At 39.0% G+C, this 18,068-nt stretch overlaps 1 protein-coding gene across 9 annotated transcripts in view; it reads right to left on the bottom strand.

Annotated features, from left to right (window-relative positions):
* Positions 1-15,919, bottom strand: part of rnf220a (ring finger protein 220a) — a 147,207-nt gene extending 131,288 nt beyond the window's left edge. For 2 of the 9 annotated variants that reach the window (XM_066692692.1, XM_066692688.1), the window contains exons 1-2: positions 15,692-15,911; positions 4,727-5,517 (exon numbers count right to left, since the gene is read on the bottom strand). In XM_066692692.1, coding sequence (XP_066548789.1) covers positions 4,727-5,369 — 643 coding nt within the window. In that variant the 5' untranslated portion in view covers positions 5,370-5,517; positions 15,692-15,911. Of the gene's footprint in view, positions 1-4,726; positions 5,518-15,691 lie in introns of all 9 variants that reach the window. The other 7 variants (XM_066692693.1, XM_066692689.1, XM_066692690.1 and 4 more) reach the window with 7 other exon arrangements.
* Between the last annotated feature and the right edge of the window lie 2,149 nt (positions 15,920-18,068).

Below are 18,068 nucleotides of genomic sequence, written 5' to 3'. Positions count from 1 at the left end.
TAACGTGCATCTGTATGTTCGTCTCATGGACTCTCCTCTCAAACAAAGTGACAGACAGACCCCGGTGACAGCAAACAAGCCTCTCTCTGTGCTCTGTCTGGGGAGGCATGCTGCTACGCAAGGCCTGGGTTCAGTTCCCAGTTATGTTACTGTCTCATTTCCATGTGACTGTTTCCAAAAGTTTCAAATATCTTTTAAAGAAAAACAAACACATCTCTGCCCCGTTGAAGACATCTGCTCTTTGAAAAAGACAACATGTTTAAACAGCTGTCAGAACATACTGTTCTTTTGAACATTTTAAATGAAAATTCAAAAATAACCTCACTCTGTAATAGATACACAGACACCAACAAACAAGCCTATATATATATATATATATATATATATATATATATATATATATATATATATAGATAGATAGATAGATAGATAGAGAGATAGAGAGATAGAGAGATAGAGAGATGGAGAGAGAGAGAGAGCGAGAGAGAGAGAGAGAGACATACAGACACCCTTATACCTCCTGATTATATAAATGTCAAGATAGATACATCTAAATATGTGTACATAGATACATTGACACTACAGCTCAGTCAATTCAATGCTTTGGATTGTGGATTCGTACATTTATTCAATGCTAGGTGACAATCGAGAAGACATTCGATAGTTGTTGCTATATTTTCGGACTACGGGGCCCCTGAGTACCGGCCCCACGGTTCTGGTCATCCACTGTGGGGCTTGAGGGGTTAAAGCCCAGAGTTGCCAGGCTCCCAGTGCCCCGTAAATCAGTGGAAATTTATGAAGACAGGCTGCAATGGCTCGCAGGTTGGTCACGGCAGGAAGGAAGCCCGCGTGTCCATGTTTTGTTGTTTTAAGGATTTTTTTTTTTTATTTCAGCTGCTCAGGAAGGAAGCCGGGGTCTGCGTTTCGACTCAAACGCTGCTGATTACTCATCCTCTCCTTTTTATTATTTCTTTTATCTCTCCTTTTATCTGCGCTCCCCTCTCCCTGCCATTATACCTCCTGATTTCTTTTTGGTTTTTATTGCACTCCTTTCAGTTATAATTTATATCAAACTAAACACAAGTAACTAAATAGATCCCCATTCTTACAAAAGACAACTGACCTCCGTCGTTGACCTGTCCAGAACACCGACTTTCACTTTCCGTTTCTTACCCGAGTAAACAGAATCCAGCTGTTGCAGACACAAGAACACGCACAACACACCACGGCGGCCTAACGTGACAACACCCCAAATCCCCCCGTTCAACACTCTAGACAGATTTCACTGTAACGTCATTTTAAGGCCAATTCATTCAGCTGTAATCAAATAAACGTACACGGATTTAAATGACAACAGACAAAACATAAATTGATAAAAGTAAATACTGTAAAAGAATAAATGTAAAATCAGTTTCCAACCACTTAACTTGGATCTTGGAAAAAAAAAAAACACATGATCAATACCAAGCAGGAGCAAAAAACAACACATTCTAGGAGGTAGAGAGCATTTACTGGTAAATGTGTATTTAGCACAGAGCACAATATAGCATATGAAAACAAACGTGATCCTGTTTTCATCACCTAGTTTACAAACCTGTGGATTTCCTTCCTGTTCTATGTGTCACATCCACTCCCTCACTGAAGTGTATTTACACTCAGAAGCCTGTGATGGCACAAGGACGGGGAGATGGAATAAATAATCCAAAAAAGGACAGAACAGACTAAATTTCAATGGTTTTGTGTCTGAAATAATCTAGAACCATCAAAAATATAAAATGTGGATTCTACCGTAAAGGAAATTGGACTTCTTGCTCTTTTTCATCATCTTTAAATGGTATAACATGATTAAAACTAAACTGATTGTATTGTTAAGTACTAAATAATATTTAAAATACAACCCTCCAGACTTTGGCTACATGGATGTATGATAAGAATAGGTATAGTGAAAAAGTATATCATATTTAACCAAGACCAATTATTGATAGAGGGAGATTTACTAAGTAACAGAAGGGAGGCGAAATGCCCTGCTCGACACTCCACCATTAAGATTTTGAGTTTAACACAGAAAGGACAGGCTGTTCCTGGAGTGACAGTCAGTAGCAAGATATGCAGTCAAGGGGAACCGAATTTAAGTCTCTTATATAAAAGTGCTGGGAGTTCAATTGCATTAGGGTCCTTGGTGGGCCTGGGCTGTAATCTAATTAGACACAGCAAAAAAAAAAGTCTCTATCCCCTTAAAATCTGTTTTTCTCAGCAGATCCAGATTGGAAAATCCCACCACCTCAGTGGGAACGTTCGGCCCAGCTCCCCTGCTCTCGGACTAAGTCCCAGGTCGAGACGGAGGGATCGCCAGAGCCGTAGAGTGAGAGTCAGAGAGGCTCACATGTTTTAATCGAATGACATTAATGTCAGCTTAATAGAAGAACGGAGGGAAGTCTGATGTGAAGGGCTCTGTAATTGGAAGGCAATTCCACAGCCAGGCTGCAGCCTATTTCGCTAATTCCTGTTGGTATAACCCAAGCGCACAAATGAAGTGATCCTCTTTCCTAAGACCTAGAAGCTCTTCTCTTCTCCACATTCAGTCATGCTACTTAGTACATCTGTCTTTCTTCTGTGTGGTCATTTGTCTGGAGATCAGACTTTCTTTCCCACACTGGTTTCTCCTGCCTGACATGTAGCCTCGATGTCATATGGCTCCATTTGTATGAGGAACACTTTATACAGCCATCAGAAACTAGTTCTCTACCTTCTGCTGTTAGTTTTTCTATCTGATCAGTCAAAGCTCTGATCTCCCTTTCATCTGGAGAACATTTCTTCGTATGAAAGTATTTTTTACTTCGCTGTGATGTCTACCGCGCTCTCGCTGTCAAAGATGTGTTCTGCTCGAGCCGCCAAATTTCTCATGCCAATAACGAGCCCATGTTTTACTATGAGAGGGGACTAATGCTTTCCCACAGATTCGTCAGAAGCAGATGAGATGAATTGTGCAGATGTTTACACAAGGTCAATAGCAAGTGCTGTCATTTTATGTAAATTCAATTTTGCCACCCAGTGTATTATAGCCCAGTAAGCACTACTGTACCTTCAGCTAAAAATGTGCATTATTACTCCCAGCTACATCTATTTATTCCCATTCTGTACTGCAGTGGTGAAAAAAAAAACTCCGCACTAACACTGAGTTTATTTACACAAAGGCAAAGAAAAACGCCCAATGTAAACCGAGAAAAAACATTCACTTACTGCTCGATGCTATCAACACCTTATATCTTAAACATACAGGTGTTTCTGCTTATTTTAGAAGCGAATATCGAATTAAGATGTAATTTACATGCAACTGCATTACACAAACAGGAGCCCTCTCCACAACACTCCAGATATTAACTCTTCATAAGCCACTATAAACAAAAACACAAACTGAACTGCATGTTGTAGCTGCTTACCACAACATTGTAATAAACTGACAAGTACGACACACTTTTGTCAAGTTTTCAGTTTTCCAGAGCAAGGAAAACAGAGCACTTCTGGCTAGTAACTTAATTAAGTTCAGGTTGAATGACATAAGATGACAGTAATTGAGGGACTACTTAAGGGAAGAGCATAAATAATGAACAAACAAGTGAGGTATGCTCGTTCATATATTCTTATATTCTTAGACACGAGACTAGATCAGGAGGAGTCACACTTACGGTGAGCGAGAGAAGAACAAGGGAACAGGTCAGTAAAAGAGTAAACCCAGGTGAGTGAGTGCATGAATGGATGAAGCTGTAAGTAATAAAGTGAGGGAGCGAGTGAGAGGGTGAGGTGGAGGGCGACGTCTCAGTGTGGCTCAGTCTGAACCGCCCTATGGAAGTGTCTTTGCATCTCAGGGCCGCTGATGTATTTGTAGTGAAGGATCGCAGGCGGGTTACTGGCACAAAACACTGCTGGGCTCAAATTCAGCAGACTAATCACATTTCTAATCACGCTTTCTCGGGGAAGGTAATGCTATTATTTGCCATTTTTCTTCAAAAATCTTTTGTGCCCATTTGCTGGAGAAACTGCTTCATTTATTGCTTTAACCTCTTCCCCCTCATCCATCTACACAGTGGAGGTAAAGCGTATATCGGAGGGAGGGTGCTGAAAAGTCTTTTCAGCAGTACTGGTGCATGCTGTCAAAACTTCAATAATAATCAGTAAGTAAGTGCTTGGTTTCCACTGCCAAATTAGTCTGCATGCGACATTCCCAAATGTGCATTCTTACAGATAAATATTGTTTCTTCCAGGCAACTACAACCAGGGCAAGTTTGCGAAAAATGTAATGGAAGAAATTAAAGCACTGCAGACACACAGGAAGTAATTCTGACACATCAAAGTGCTATTTTAAATTCACAAAAGTGAGCTAAAATTTGAATCCTGATTAAAATTGGCATGAAAGATGCATTCTTTTGGTTGTTAGGCTAGCATTTTACTTCCGTACCCTCTGCAAGTATGGCCCTGTCCACAGCTTCGTATAGTGGCTTGCTTCTAGACTTGAACAGAATAATGCACTTTGGCAGCTTTCCAGGAATAGAAATACAAATAAGTACATGCAGACGATTCACTTCACACAGGGAAATTTAACATCCTGTGTGAGTTTCATTTTGGAGGTTATCATGAGGAATAAATACTATATGTGCACTTGGTCTTACATAACAAAGTGACAGAAAGAAACATGAGACTCTTGCTCGCAGTGGATGCAGGTACTCACAGCGGTCATTGCGATCCTCAGGACTAGAGGAGGTCTCGCGGTCAGACAGCAGGCCCGAGACGGCGAAGATCTTTTTGCCAGCATCCTCCCCGACCTTTAAGGAGCCCGGAGAGCTGGAGGAGATCTGTGCGCCCCCGTAGTCATATTCCTTCCCCTCCGCGTCTGAGTAGCGCAGGTGGGGCGAGGCGTCGGCTTCCAGGCAACCTTTGAGTCTCTTGGCAGGGGTGAACGCAGACTGGTACCCGCTGCCGTCGCGGTCCTCGGGGGCCGAGGCGAAGGGCCGGAAGGCGCCGACCCCACTGTGGTTGAGCATGCTGATAGGGGAGCAGTCCAGGTTGGGTGGAGCAAACTGGGGGTGCAGGTGCAGGAGGGAGGGGGGAAAGTCACGGTTGGGGAACCCGCCCGGGACGGCACCTTGGCGGTGGTACATGGAGGCGAAGGTGTAGGAGCCGTTGGTGAACGGGATATGGACGTCCTTGTCCACGGAGACCGGGACCCCGAAGGGACGCGGCTGTTGGCAGGGGATGGAGGCGTCACGGCTGGCCTCGGCTGTGGAGGCCAGCACCATCAGCGCCGGTGAGGCCAGAGGGTTGGGGAGATAGGAGGAGCTCTCCATCTTGAAGGCGGCCCGGTGTAAGTCCATCTCGAGTCTTCTGCAGCTTCCTCAGGAGAGACAATGGGCCCAGGAGGGGCTGCTTGATACGTGGCAGGAAGGCTTGGGAAGGGGGAGGGCACTCTGCGCTCGTTCAGCAGGGGAGGTTGTCAGTAAGAGGTCATTATCAGAAGGTCACCTGCAAAAAAAAGAAAATAAATTTATGCAAATGCCATGAAAATAGCAACAGAACGCCCCGGAAGACGTTCATTGACATTCGGCTGAATTCAATCGTCATTTTTTTTTTTTCTAATTCGGTCAATTCGGTCATACATGGGTCACTTTATTTGCTTATTGCCCGTCTCTAGCAAATAGACCAAAACTGCACCTGCCACAGATAAAAGCAGCACCCCATTCTCACATTAATCCCATATCCGTCCCTCCATCTGATAAGTGTGGGCCGACTCGTGTGCAAGCTCTCATGACCTTAATGGGATTCCAGAGAGGATCTGATAAAGATGTAATATCTGACTGTCATCTTCATAGCAAATTTTATAAGATTCTCCCAGAATGAATGAATGAATTAACTCCTTTTCCCTTCTGACCCACACCCAGAGAAGTAAAGCAGCCACTACGTGTCCGTGGGAACATATATATAGTGAATTAATTCCCTGTTTAAGGCGGACAAGTTATAACGTTCAGACTCTTAAGTGTTAATCTTCATAGCCTTAATTATCCAGTAATCAAAATACAGAAAATAATGTCAGAATTAAAAATGTATATTAAAATGTACCGTTTGAATTAAATAAATGCCTCTCATTGTGAAACATTTTTCAGTGCCTGAAAAAGTTGTCCTTAATTATTTAAAAAATAAAAAATTGAGATTACGTGTGGAGAATATTAATTTCACTTGATTTCAAACCTAATGTGAACATTAACATACTGTAGCCTATATATTTACCATAGATCATAATGTCTCTGCACTGTTGGCAGACAAACATGCACTTAATACACTGTTATTATCTGCATACAAGGCTATGTGGTATATAATTGTACTGTGTTATGACTGATGACACACATTACACATGATCTTATTATATTTATGCCTGAAAATAAAAAAGTCACAATTCAGAAAAGGCATCTATCCAATTTATACGATGTGTTTTTCTGTATCAATTCCGTTTTTTTCCTTGGACAACCTTAAAAAATGAGTCAGACAGGTGCTGATAGCAAGGTAATACAGTGATAAGTGCCCGGATATTTCAATTTTATTATCATTACCATCAACACAGCAAGTCAATGTGAAACTGACAATCCAATAAAATGACACACGATATCCCCTCATGGTTGCTGAAAAACCATAAGTAGGCTGAGTGTTCTACAGATGTGCCTAATCATTTCTTCCCTCTTCAAAGGCTGTGCCTAGCTCTGTATCAACAGGAACAAATCTTGTGCTCTCCAGCGATCGAACAGAGATGTGTGCCTGACTGTCCAAGGCCTTGACAAACAATGACAGCCAGGTTTCTCGCTTGATGGAGAGAGCTACCTGGCATCTTACGTCAGGCGACCACAGAGACAGGAAACTGGACCAGTTCGGATTTCTAAGATGCACATTCATTAACCTTGCTGTACACTGTAACAACTTGCTCATGTTTTAGGTATAAATTACAGTATGCTAGGGTATAGATGATAAATTAATTGCTCAATGGGGTTGTAATGGCAAACCCAAACTAAACCAATGGTAATGTTCAGGTTTAGAAAAAAGAATCTGAAATAAACTAAGTAAAACAATAACAGCTCATTTTCAAATAGTTTACACTTCTATATTATATAAATGTGCTTGATTTTGGATTTTATTCTTGCAATGGTATACATTACAGAATAAGAACATCTTTTCCAAACATCAAATACAAGCATTTGAATCATGTTAAGGAAAAATGTTCAGTTAAATGCTGCAATTAGGGACACCATGTTCCTTAAAAAAAACTGATTAAATAAAACAGGTAATTAAAAAAAGCTAAATATCAGCCGTGCTCCGAAAAGGAAACATCAGACGTCTGTGTGCACACAATCTGTCAAATCCTGAGCTCCTGTACTTTTTACTGCATGTCAGTAAATTTACTGATTGTTGACAACCATGAAGGAGGGGTTAAGTGCCACTCTTACATTTTATTAGAAGAACAGGCCAGACAATGTTATTTGATCCCCACTACACACACAACACACACAGGCGTCAGGAGACAGAGCCTGAAAACAGAGACAGCTTTCAGCACTACAATTATAATTATTATTACAATTATTAGTAGTATTAGTATTAAAAATCAGGATCTGGTATAAGGATCTGTTTGAAAATGAACATATTATGGATTAAGGCAGTGTCAACTATTTTGGCTTCTTTTAATAATAAAAAAGACTGCATAGTATTGCATTTCACAGAGCCTAAAAAGCTTTTAAAAGCCTGTAGTTATTTACAACTGATCTATCCCAGTGACGGTCATCTATTTTTATAATGACACTGGTCCTGTTAAAATCAAACGGCTGCACACTGTCATCTATTCAGAAATGCTCTTTTTAGGTCTTTCAGTATGCATTACATTTCAACATCTGAGCTTTGCTTTTCTACTGAAGACACAAAACTATAGCAAATGTTAACCAGAATTAAAGTAGCAAATTAAACTGTCCGTATTCCAAAGCAATTTGTGGACCACCTCTACCTCATAGCTGGCAACTTATTCTGTATTCACAGCAGCCTTTCTTAGGTGCGGACCTGTGAGGAGTCGATACTATTATAAATACAGTAATCTGCCTTTGGCAGTATAGCAGGACAAGACGACAAAGTTCAGATTTCCTTCTGAATTAGTATCAGGTAGTCCTCAATGAATGAAATCCACTACCGAATGTGCTATTTAATAATGCTTTGCAGCCGCACATTAAAAACCCAGAGTAGCTCTGAAAACACTAAGACGTGATTCAATTTCAGGGCTTGCACACACTAAAGGACAATGATACTTGCGAATACTAACAGAATCAATAAATACAGTGCACATGAAGCTGTACGGTAGGAATATATACATCTCATAAGTGTGGTAGGCTGACAAATAACACTGTAGTGATGAATATATAAAATAGTCTAATTTGTTTAAAACAGTACCAGGAAAATAATTTTGTGCATGAAAGGAACCCTTATATTCTGGTTCCTAAAGAGCGTTCAGGTATTTAATTTGCTATTCCATATTTTTCTTTATGATGAAAATGCGTCTGGCCTCGTTGACCTGCTGCAGCAGTGTCTACTATGGATGATAAGATCCAGAATTGTATCTGTTTTATTTTAAGATTGAATTTAAAGATTGGAAAGTGGAAGTCATAATAGTAAACACAATCTAAATATTGTTTTACACTTCGTGATTTAATAAAAAATAATAATGTTGTGTTTATCTCAGCATGTAACTAATTAAATCATCCAAATTTACAACAGCAAAAAAAAAATTAATAATATTCATGACGTTAAAGACACAAGATTATTAATCTCTGTCCAAATGACCAAAGTTTGCTGACCCCCCCCCCTCCAGTCCTGCAGGTCATTAGTGGGGATGATGACACGCCTGTCTGGTCTCCACCACCTGTGCTAACAGAGCTCTGTCTCAGCCCACTTTATTCGTCTGGCTAACTGAGTCTGTGTCCGACCATGGACCAAAAACTGCAATTTTCACTAGACTTCAATGGGGATGATGCCTCATAAGATCATTTTCCATGAAAAGAGATGGTGAAATGGCACCCTTTATTCCGCCGAGCTCCCAGCCAGCATTCCCGGCGTTTTGAAAGCTGTTTCCCTAGTTTGCAAATCACACCGGCGAAACACTGCTGGCTAACCACTGGATCTTTAATAATAATAGATAATACGCACAATGAGAGAGGCAGGCTGCCCTTAAGCTGTTGACGACAACTTGTTGGCCAGCTAGACTTATAAAACACCACAGACCAATTCAGCTTGTAAGGCTGTCTGCTAATTATGGTAAAACAGCCTTTGCATATTCTGCTCCTGATCCAACTAGGGTTTAAAAAAGAGGTTTAATAGAAATCCTGCATTTTCTCTCCCACTGTTTGCACATGGAAATGAGGAACAGCAAGCACTTATTTAGGGTAAAGCTATGCATCTTTTATTCTACCTTGATCTATATATATATATGTGTATACAAATAATTCTGAACACCTTAGGTTTGACTGAAATCAAGAAGAAACTGTCTAAGAACATACACTGATGTCACTTTACATGTTTATGAAAAGGCCACCCTTCCTCAGGACTCTTTTTCTCTAGAAAGATCCTCGGTGATGTGAGGGCCAGCCGATAGATATCCTCCAGCAATCGATTTGTCGCCACCTCTGCTAATGTCTTTTGGGAGGGCTGAGAAAATTAACTTTTTTAATATTGTGTCTTCTTCATACAAGAATAGCACCACCAGAAATATCCAGGTAATTATTTCTGCAACGCTCATTCTATCTGCTCCCTGTTTTTGTGCATTTTCAATAAAAAATTCCTTTCTTCTGGCAATAAAGATATGAGTCTTACCCACATCACATCACTCCTTCATATTAAAATGAAAACAAAACCAGTAAATGCAAAAAGCACCTGAGATTTCATGTAAAAATGAAATACCTTGATTCCCCGATTCTAACCATCAGCTCATAATCAAATAGAAAATAACACTTACAGATTATTTTATTGTCTTAGTCTTTCTTCATACACTGATAAAGACTGAAATGAAATATTCTGTATTAAATTCTGTATTCACCTGTGTCAGATCATGCCTTTCAAGCTTCTATAACTGTGTCCAAATTTAAAAACAGAAAGACTCTGCTCCCTAGAGTATATTGTTGAGACTCCTGTTAAAGGAGGATTAAAGCTGATGTCAAACCACAAAACTGCACAATGCCGAAATCAAAGACCTGCAAAACAACAAGTTGAACTTATAGACACCATTAATAATTGATCAATCCTTATCCATTGTATTTTGCATACTGGGATAACGAGACACGGGCCTTGCGCTGAAATAACTTTCCAAACCGTAGTCTTATAGAACAGGTTGTGACAAAACCATCCTTCGTAACCAGTTAAAAATCCCAAACTCATATTTAATAACAATAAATTAAAATAAATTAAACACAACAGCATTTCGTTTGTATCTACTTCTTCACAGGAAATTAAAATTAAATTGATCATATTGACAATGTTCTTTGATAAACATGCAAAAACATATTTCTTCATCCATATACAACATTTTGCAAATAAATTAATTATGACATCAATAATAATTATAGATATATAAATCTAATTGTAAAATTAAATTACTTAATTGGAAAACAATCAACTGAAGGTATGTCGGTATTGTTTTTTTAGAGTTGCAGGAAACAATATATTAGCTGAACCAGAGATTAGGAAACCTTTCTAAATACAGCATTTATCTTTGAATAGATTAACAATTTTTTTTTTAAAAAAGAATAGTTTAAAATTATATTTTCAAGCAATTCATAAAAATATGTATACATTCAAAGCTCAATCACTATTGTTTCAATGTCCATTCACTGCAATGAGATAGTTCCAGTGATAAATCGCTCCATATATTTGAAATTACATATTGGTCTCCGCTGAGCACATAAAAATGTTATCTATGAAAAAAAAATAAAGCATCTAAAAAAGCAACATGTCACATAGCAAACCAAAACTAAAATTACTATTCAATTTGGTATAGCACCGCATTATACTTTCTGAATATTCCTATAATTTGCATATTCTGTAAATTATTTCTAAGGTATAATAAGCATTTTGAAAATTAAAAATATATATGAATTATAATCTCATCAAGAATCATTGTATACTTAATTAGAAATTCCATGGAGATTCATTTTTTAATCACCCTGTACCAGCTCTGAAGCAACCCCCTACACTAACCCCAGCGCAGACATTTGGATACTTCCACAATGTATTTAAATGTTTAAAAAGGTAACACGAGTACACGCGAAGGAGTGACACAGTCATACATAACAGTCTGGAGCAAATCGAGAATCGCTTCAACATGGGCAGCAGAGGTATACAGTTGCCATATTAAAATACAAAATAATTAAAACAAAAACAGAAAAAATAATTTGTTCTCTGGCTGAAAAACATGTTTTCCACTGGGATTTTTTCAGCATCCAAGTCCTATTTCCCCTCTGTCATACCCATATGCCTTCAGACATTTCAAACACAAGCACGGGTATAAGCTATACTAAGGTGACTGCCGCAATCACATTGATCAGGGATAACACTGATGTAAAAAGAGCATTTCCTCCAGCTGTAACACGTACATTTTTATGTATGTACGTATGTATGTATGTATGTATGTATGTATGTATGTATTTATTTATTTTATTCTGAAAGTAACAATCCACTGTCTTGCAGAAGCAAAGTTGTGTTTCTTTTCATTACCATTCCCTTCGAGCATCTGCATGACAAATGTGATTTAAGTGAAGTGTTTATTAGCACATCACAATATCAGGATATCAGCACATAATATGGTTTTTCAAAGTAGGTTTTGGATGCCCCAGAAGTTGCTACATTTTTATGGAACAAGGACCACCAGGCCTTTACAATTATGAAAATCTATACTTAATATACTCTCAATGTCAAAGTGTCATCAGGGTTTATGTGTCGAACCCCCTAAACAAGTCAATGTGTTCACCCCAAGTAAAACAGATGTTTTATAGTCACATATTAATCCAAGTTTGAGGTAGCAGGAAGGAGTGTTTTGCTTTTTTTTTTTTTAAACTTCAATCCTTCTACCCCTCAAGAAGGAAAAAAACTCCCTAATTGTTCTCCAGAAACGAGTAAGTGTTTCATTCCGCCTGCTCGCTCTCTGATTTTTAATTCCACACCGTGCACAAATCCAGATTAAAATAACTCTGGCTATTGATCCAGGCACTGGAATTGACATTAATTTTAGTTCACTTCTCACTTTGCAAAGGGATCAATAGGAAGCAATAACAGCTGACATCGCTGCTGAAAGGGATAGAAAAGAAGGACTCGGGATGGAAATCGAAACACCGCCAAATAAATCATGTGTTACTTTTCCCCCTTTACTTTCTTTCTTTCTATCCATCTCCCTGAGTCACATCAGGCAACTTGAAACCTAACTGTAAGTATCCATTATTGCACTAAATATATAAATTCATGTGACGAATATAAATCGCAGCGAAGAAATTGTGTGATAAAGTTCTGAATTCTGTGTACAAACAGTATAGTGGTAATGATCTAAGCACCGAGAGAAAGGAAGGAAATAGCATCTGGACATACACTTAGCCAGAAACATTTACACATGCATACACAAATAAAAAAGATAGTATTTCAAAAGGAAATACCTCTTGGTTAATACAGCCGCTACTCTTGTGTTGTTGCTATCATGAAAAGCACACAAAATATGAAATATTCCATAGCTGCCCACCAAAGAGTGATTTGTAAAGCAAACTCAATTTGTAACAAATCTTTTCTAATTGACTCATGATTCCATAATGCCCTTGTATCCACTATTCATATTTCAACTTTTAACTCATAATTCATTATATTAGCCTGTGCATCCCAATAATAATTCACAATTAACAGATTTGTTTCAATGTGACCAGTCTTTGCAGACAATAATTCAATTTTTCCATTTGCCTGAAATGAAATATAGTATACCACTCCAAAGAAAAATGAATTAAATAAAGTCACAGAACAATATGTGATTTGTAATGAAAACAAGAAGGAAATTGGTTTAACGCCAGTGACCATAAAATGAAACATGTAACACTGCTGGACCTTTCCTTCAAAATGAAACATATTTTTCAAATGCGTTTCATCCTGCTTTTTAAAGGGATGTAAATATGATAATAGCATACTTTTGATTTGCTTTAGAATCCATCATCATCCACGACATAAAAATACATGAACGTGTTTTCTTAAGCAATTCTTTAGCTTTCAATACATCTCCATACTTTCATCTGTTCATTGTCGTATTTTATCCCTGCAGACAATTCAAGGCAAGGGCAGAAAAGACCTGAAACACGCAAGTCTTTCAGATGGGCTACTTCTCCACACACAAATATAAGAAAGGACACCTGGGAAAGTCACCATTAAAATACGGACAACATTAAACACCAGACCAATGAAGCGTAACCCACTTCCCAAAAAAGCGCACCACAACAAGAAAGACACAACGGTTTAAAAATCAAAATCGCTCTCAGAGATCACAAATGAACAAAAATGGCAAAAGCAGTAATTATAACACAACATTTCCAAATGTCTCAATGGGTTCACATTTCATTGTAATTATTGTATAACCGAATTCTTTCTTTATTAACAAGTTTTTTAATTTCGTTTTTTTTTTTTAATATATACCAGAAACATTTTATTTTCCAGAGCAAACTGGATCAAATAAATTTTAAAAACTGAGTTATCAAATAAAGTTTAATATTAATAATAATAATAATGTATTTGTGTATATATATATATATATAGCATTTCAAGTCCGATCATTAATCGTAGGGTACTTATTAGCAACGGGGGGAAAAACCGCACTGAACTTTGACACTGCTTTGTTTTCCCTAAATAACTAGACACCTCGTTTATCATTAGCAAAATTGCACAAGTATATTTCATTCTCTATAGCCGGGGAAATCAAAATTAAACATATTTTAAACGTTTTTTCTAAGACATTTGAAGTGCAACCACTGTATACGACGAGACTGTCGATTTAAACTGAACCACACAAACCGCGTCGACAGAACAGAAAGGGGCTCGACTGCTCCAATGTCAATAACCATAATTTGAAGCAGATGAATATTAATAATAATCATTTTTTAACTTTCTAGTTTTCCATGGACATTTGCGGTATATATATATATATATATATATATATATATATATATATATATATATCACGTCATTGCGGAAAGCTCGCTGCTGCTCCATGAAAGGTGGGTTGGCGCAGGATGCGAGTGCGCTGGTCCTCTATAACAGGTGTTTCCCTCCGCCGGCTGACGGGCCCGACTGGAGGCATCATTGTTCAGAGGAAATCAGACCTGAACCCTGACCACTGACACCTGCTCTGGACCTGCTCAATATAGCGCCCAGAGGATATGCAGCCGCCACGTCACTTTGTGTGTGTGTGTTTTAACTTTCCAAAAAGGGTGTATGCATAGTATGTATAGGCTGCACACGCACACACATTTATATATGCATGTGTGTATATGCCATTGTATGCTGTTATATAGCTAAATTGTATTTTGGAAAACATCTGCTCTTAAAAAGTCTATGCCTCCCTTCATTTTATCACTCAGTGTTACTTCAGAATATAACAGGTACATATGTATATTTAAATCACACACATGTGATAGTATATATCTATATGTGTGAGGATTCATTCTCATCATTAAATATATATATATAGAGAGAGAGAGAGAGAGAGATTGTCTGGTAAAGTCTGCAGGCTCTAAATAGAAAATCAAAAAATGTAAAGACAGTGAAAACTGAAAATGCAGAAGAAAATATAATTCACCTATCCGTGCACACATTTCCCACAGCCAGTGCACTGAAACAACATGAAAATGTCGTTTCCCTAAAAATTGTATTTTACAGATCTATACGTCCAAAAAAAAAGTGTATTGAATAAAAGCACGCTTGCAACAAACTGCGCATCCGCGAATGGCAACTTTTAAACACCGCCAAGAGATACAACCAGGACCGACCATGAACGCATCGTTATATTTGCCCCCCAAACGCGGTGAAGTGGGAAACGTAGCTAATGTGTGAGATTAACGCACAAGCAACACCGCAAAAAAAAAAAAAAAATACAAAAAATAAAGATGGACAAAACAGTGCAAGAAGTTTCCAACGCGTGTGACAAAACGCAGCACGGCCGGCCAGTTGCATTCAACTATCTGCTGAAACGCTCATTGACTTCCCAAACCGCTGTGCAAACATTACAAAAAGACATATTACAGCCATGGCAGCACAAATACACCACACACACGCAATTACTCGCAAAGGTAAAGCCCTTCAATACTTACTATTGCAACTGGCCGTGGACTTTTCCGCAGCAAACGCGCAAACGCAACAGCGCACACAGTACGCACACAACCAGACGCACCACAGTGATAATCTGAACACCGACAAGAAAACAAAGTGCAGAGCTTCAAATGCCACGAAACAGCTGGTCCTCTGCGCTAAGATTTTGGGTTTTGTCACATACACGCAAATCAAATCAGATTCCCACTTAAGTTCAAATGAAAGTTAGCAGATAAGATCCCAGTGCCTTGGAGAGCAGATCAAAAGCAACCCCTCGCAGGGCTTTAGGAGTACTTACAGTGTTTCAAACAATCCCTTTGGAGGGGCGAGATGCCTTTTTTTTTTTTTTTTATCCTCACAAACAGACACTTTTACCAACAAGGCTTGTGGAGTAGCATGGAAAGAAAAAGTAGTTGCACTAGACTAGAAGAAGGGTTGCAGGTTGCCGTGGAGGAGGTTGTCCCCTGCTTGTGTGTAGAGGATGGTGGCGGTTGCATGTACAGATGAGAAGGAATTTGTGTTGAGTCGCAAAAAAGAGAGAGAGAGAGAGAGAGAGAGAGAGAGAGAGATCGGATCTGGGGTTGAAGTGCTGCTTGCGAGTATAAGGTGCAGTGCTGCCTCTCAGCGCCTGGTTTGCTCATTGACTGACATTCTCTCTCTCTCTCTCTCTCTCTCTCTCTCTCTCTCTCTCTCCCTCCTCCTCCTCTGCCTCTCCCTAGGGGATCTCAGTGCCGCTTTGTGAACATTGAATACATTATCTTCTCGCTCAGGAGACCATGGGAAATGAAGTCCAATGCCAAAACAAAAGGCGAAATAAATGTCTTTTTTTTTTTTTTCTTCAGTAAAACTGCCTCTTTTTCAGGGAACTCTTAGTAGTAATATTTGCAAAAACCTGTTGTGTATATAGCTGTGGAATGCATGTAAAGAAGGAACAAATAAATAACTTTAGGAATTACCTTTCTTAAAACTATTTAACTCAGCCAAATTAAGATATTTAAATAAATATGCAGATCCTATCCAACTATATATATATATATATATATATATATATATATATATATATATATATATATATATATATATATTTAAATAAATACAGCCAGCAATTAATACAGGCAGCTGAGCCAAAAAGGTGTCACCTTTGAAAACATATGCATTCAAATACAGTACTTTGAAAAATGTTACCTTTTCACTTTAAAGATACATAAGCCTGCCTTTAAAAAAAAAATGTGGCTCTAGCAACATACAATGCTTGTGTTTAGCATGAAAAGACTCCCACACTCATTGTGGGTGGCCTGCTAATGACATTGTCACCCTGTCATTATGTGACAAGCGATCACACACAACATCATGTAAGCGAAAGCCCTGATATGAAGCGGCAGAGGTGTACAGGTCACACTCAGAGCTCCCTCCAACCCAGAGCAACTCACACACTGAGACTGTAGCAGAGTTGCAGACAACCCTCGGCCCCTGTTGAGCTGTCTGGCATTTTCACAAAGTACACCCACCTGCTGGACAAAAGGCACATTGCACCTGTTGGAGGCTGAAAAGAGCACGTTGTCCAAATACAGATTCAAAACTTTTGGACTGGGGATGATTTCAAATGAATGATTGCCTCCTCTAACTGGCACATTCAGAATGGGCCAATATAATTCAGAACATATCCAGCATCCGTCCCATCGTATATCCTGACTAGAGCATCCTGCTGCAACCCGAGAGACATGACACAACGAGGAGGACATCAGTCCTGAAAGTTCAAACCGAATGAACCGGAGTGACATCATCAGTTCAGGACAGTGCATGGCTTTTCAGGCCAACGACAGAACATGTGAATGACAGAGCAGACAGGGACGTCAAAAGGCGAGCGGGATTAAAGAAGTGCCTGGAGCTTCCTCTCTGCCACCTTCATTTAAAGCTGATGATCATCTAGGAAGAGACCGCTGAAAGACGTCCTTCCTCCTTCCCTCCTTCTTGCACTCTTTTTCGGAGCCCAGTGTTTTAGTTTTAAGTGCCACTGATTGCATGAGAATCTTGTTTCATACTAGTCTGATTTATTGGGAATACACATCTTTATGCGGTAATGGGATGTAAAATGAGGTTTATGATTTTGTGTCAGTAGTCATTTTCTCAGCAGGAGAGAGGACTCCTGGCCATCTATTGGATAGTGTATATTTAGAACAGAAATAATGGTGCTACCTTGCATCTCTGTAAAAAATATAGAATATAGAAATGAGGAAAGCATATTTTCAGCAGCATTTCATGTGTTCAAAGAATTACGATTGGAGTGAGTTTGATTGGGAGTTTGATTTGGTCAGTAATGCCAACATTTAGGTCCCTGGACGCTCTCCCTGATCCGACCTGAACACAGTCCTGCCTGAGACCCAGACATTCCCTGTTTATGAAGCCTGGGCCGAAATCAATCATTATTTTCTAAGAACACAATGTCCTGCATGTAAGGGCCAGGGTTAGGGTTAGAGTCTGAGGCAGGCTGTGACTATGCATGTGAAATGCCAGCTCAAGCCTCCAAAGCACCGGACATCTGGGCCGATTAGGAACAGCCAGACATATGGGGGCAGTTTTATCAAGCGTGGCCTTCTCATTCTGAATTTGCACTACGTAAATAAAAGAGAAGCACCCCAGTTTTTCGATAATCTTACTGAATTAGGAATTAATCC

The sequence above is a fragment of the Amia ocellicauda genome, chromosome 19, assembly GCF_036373705.1.
Source record: "Amia ocellicauda isolate fAmiCal2 chromosome 19, fAmiCal2.hap1, whole genome shotgun sequence".
NCBI classification, from domain to species: domain Eukaryota; kingdom Metazoa; phylum Chordata; class Actinopteri; order Amiiformes; family Amiidae; genus Amia; species Amia ocellicauda.
The sequence above is the reverse complement of the archived record's forward strand: the minus strand, read 5'-3'. Positions and strand labels throughout refer to the sequence as shown.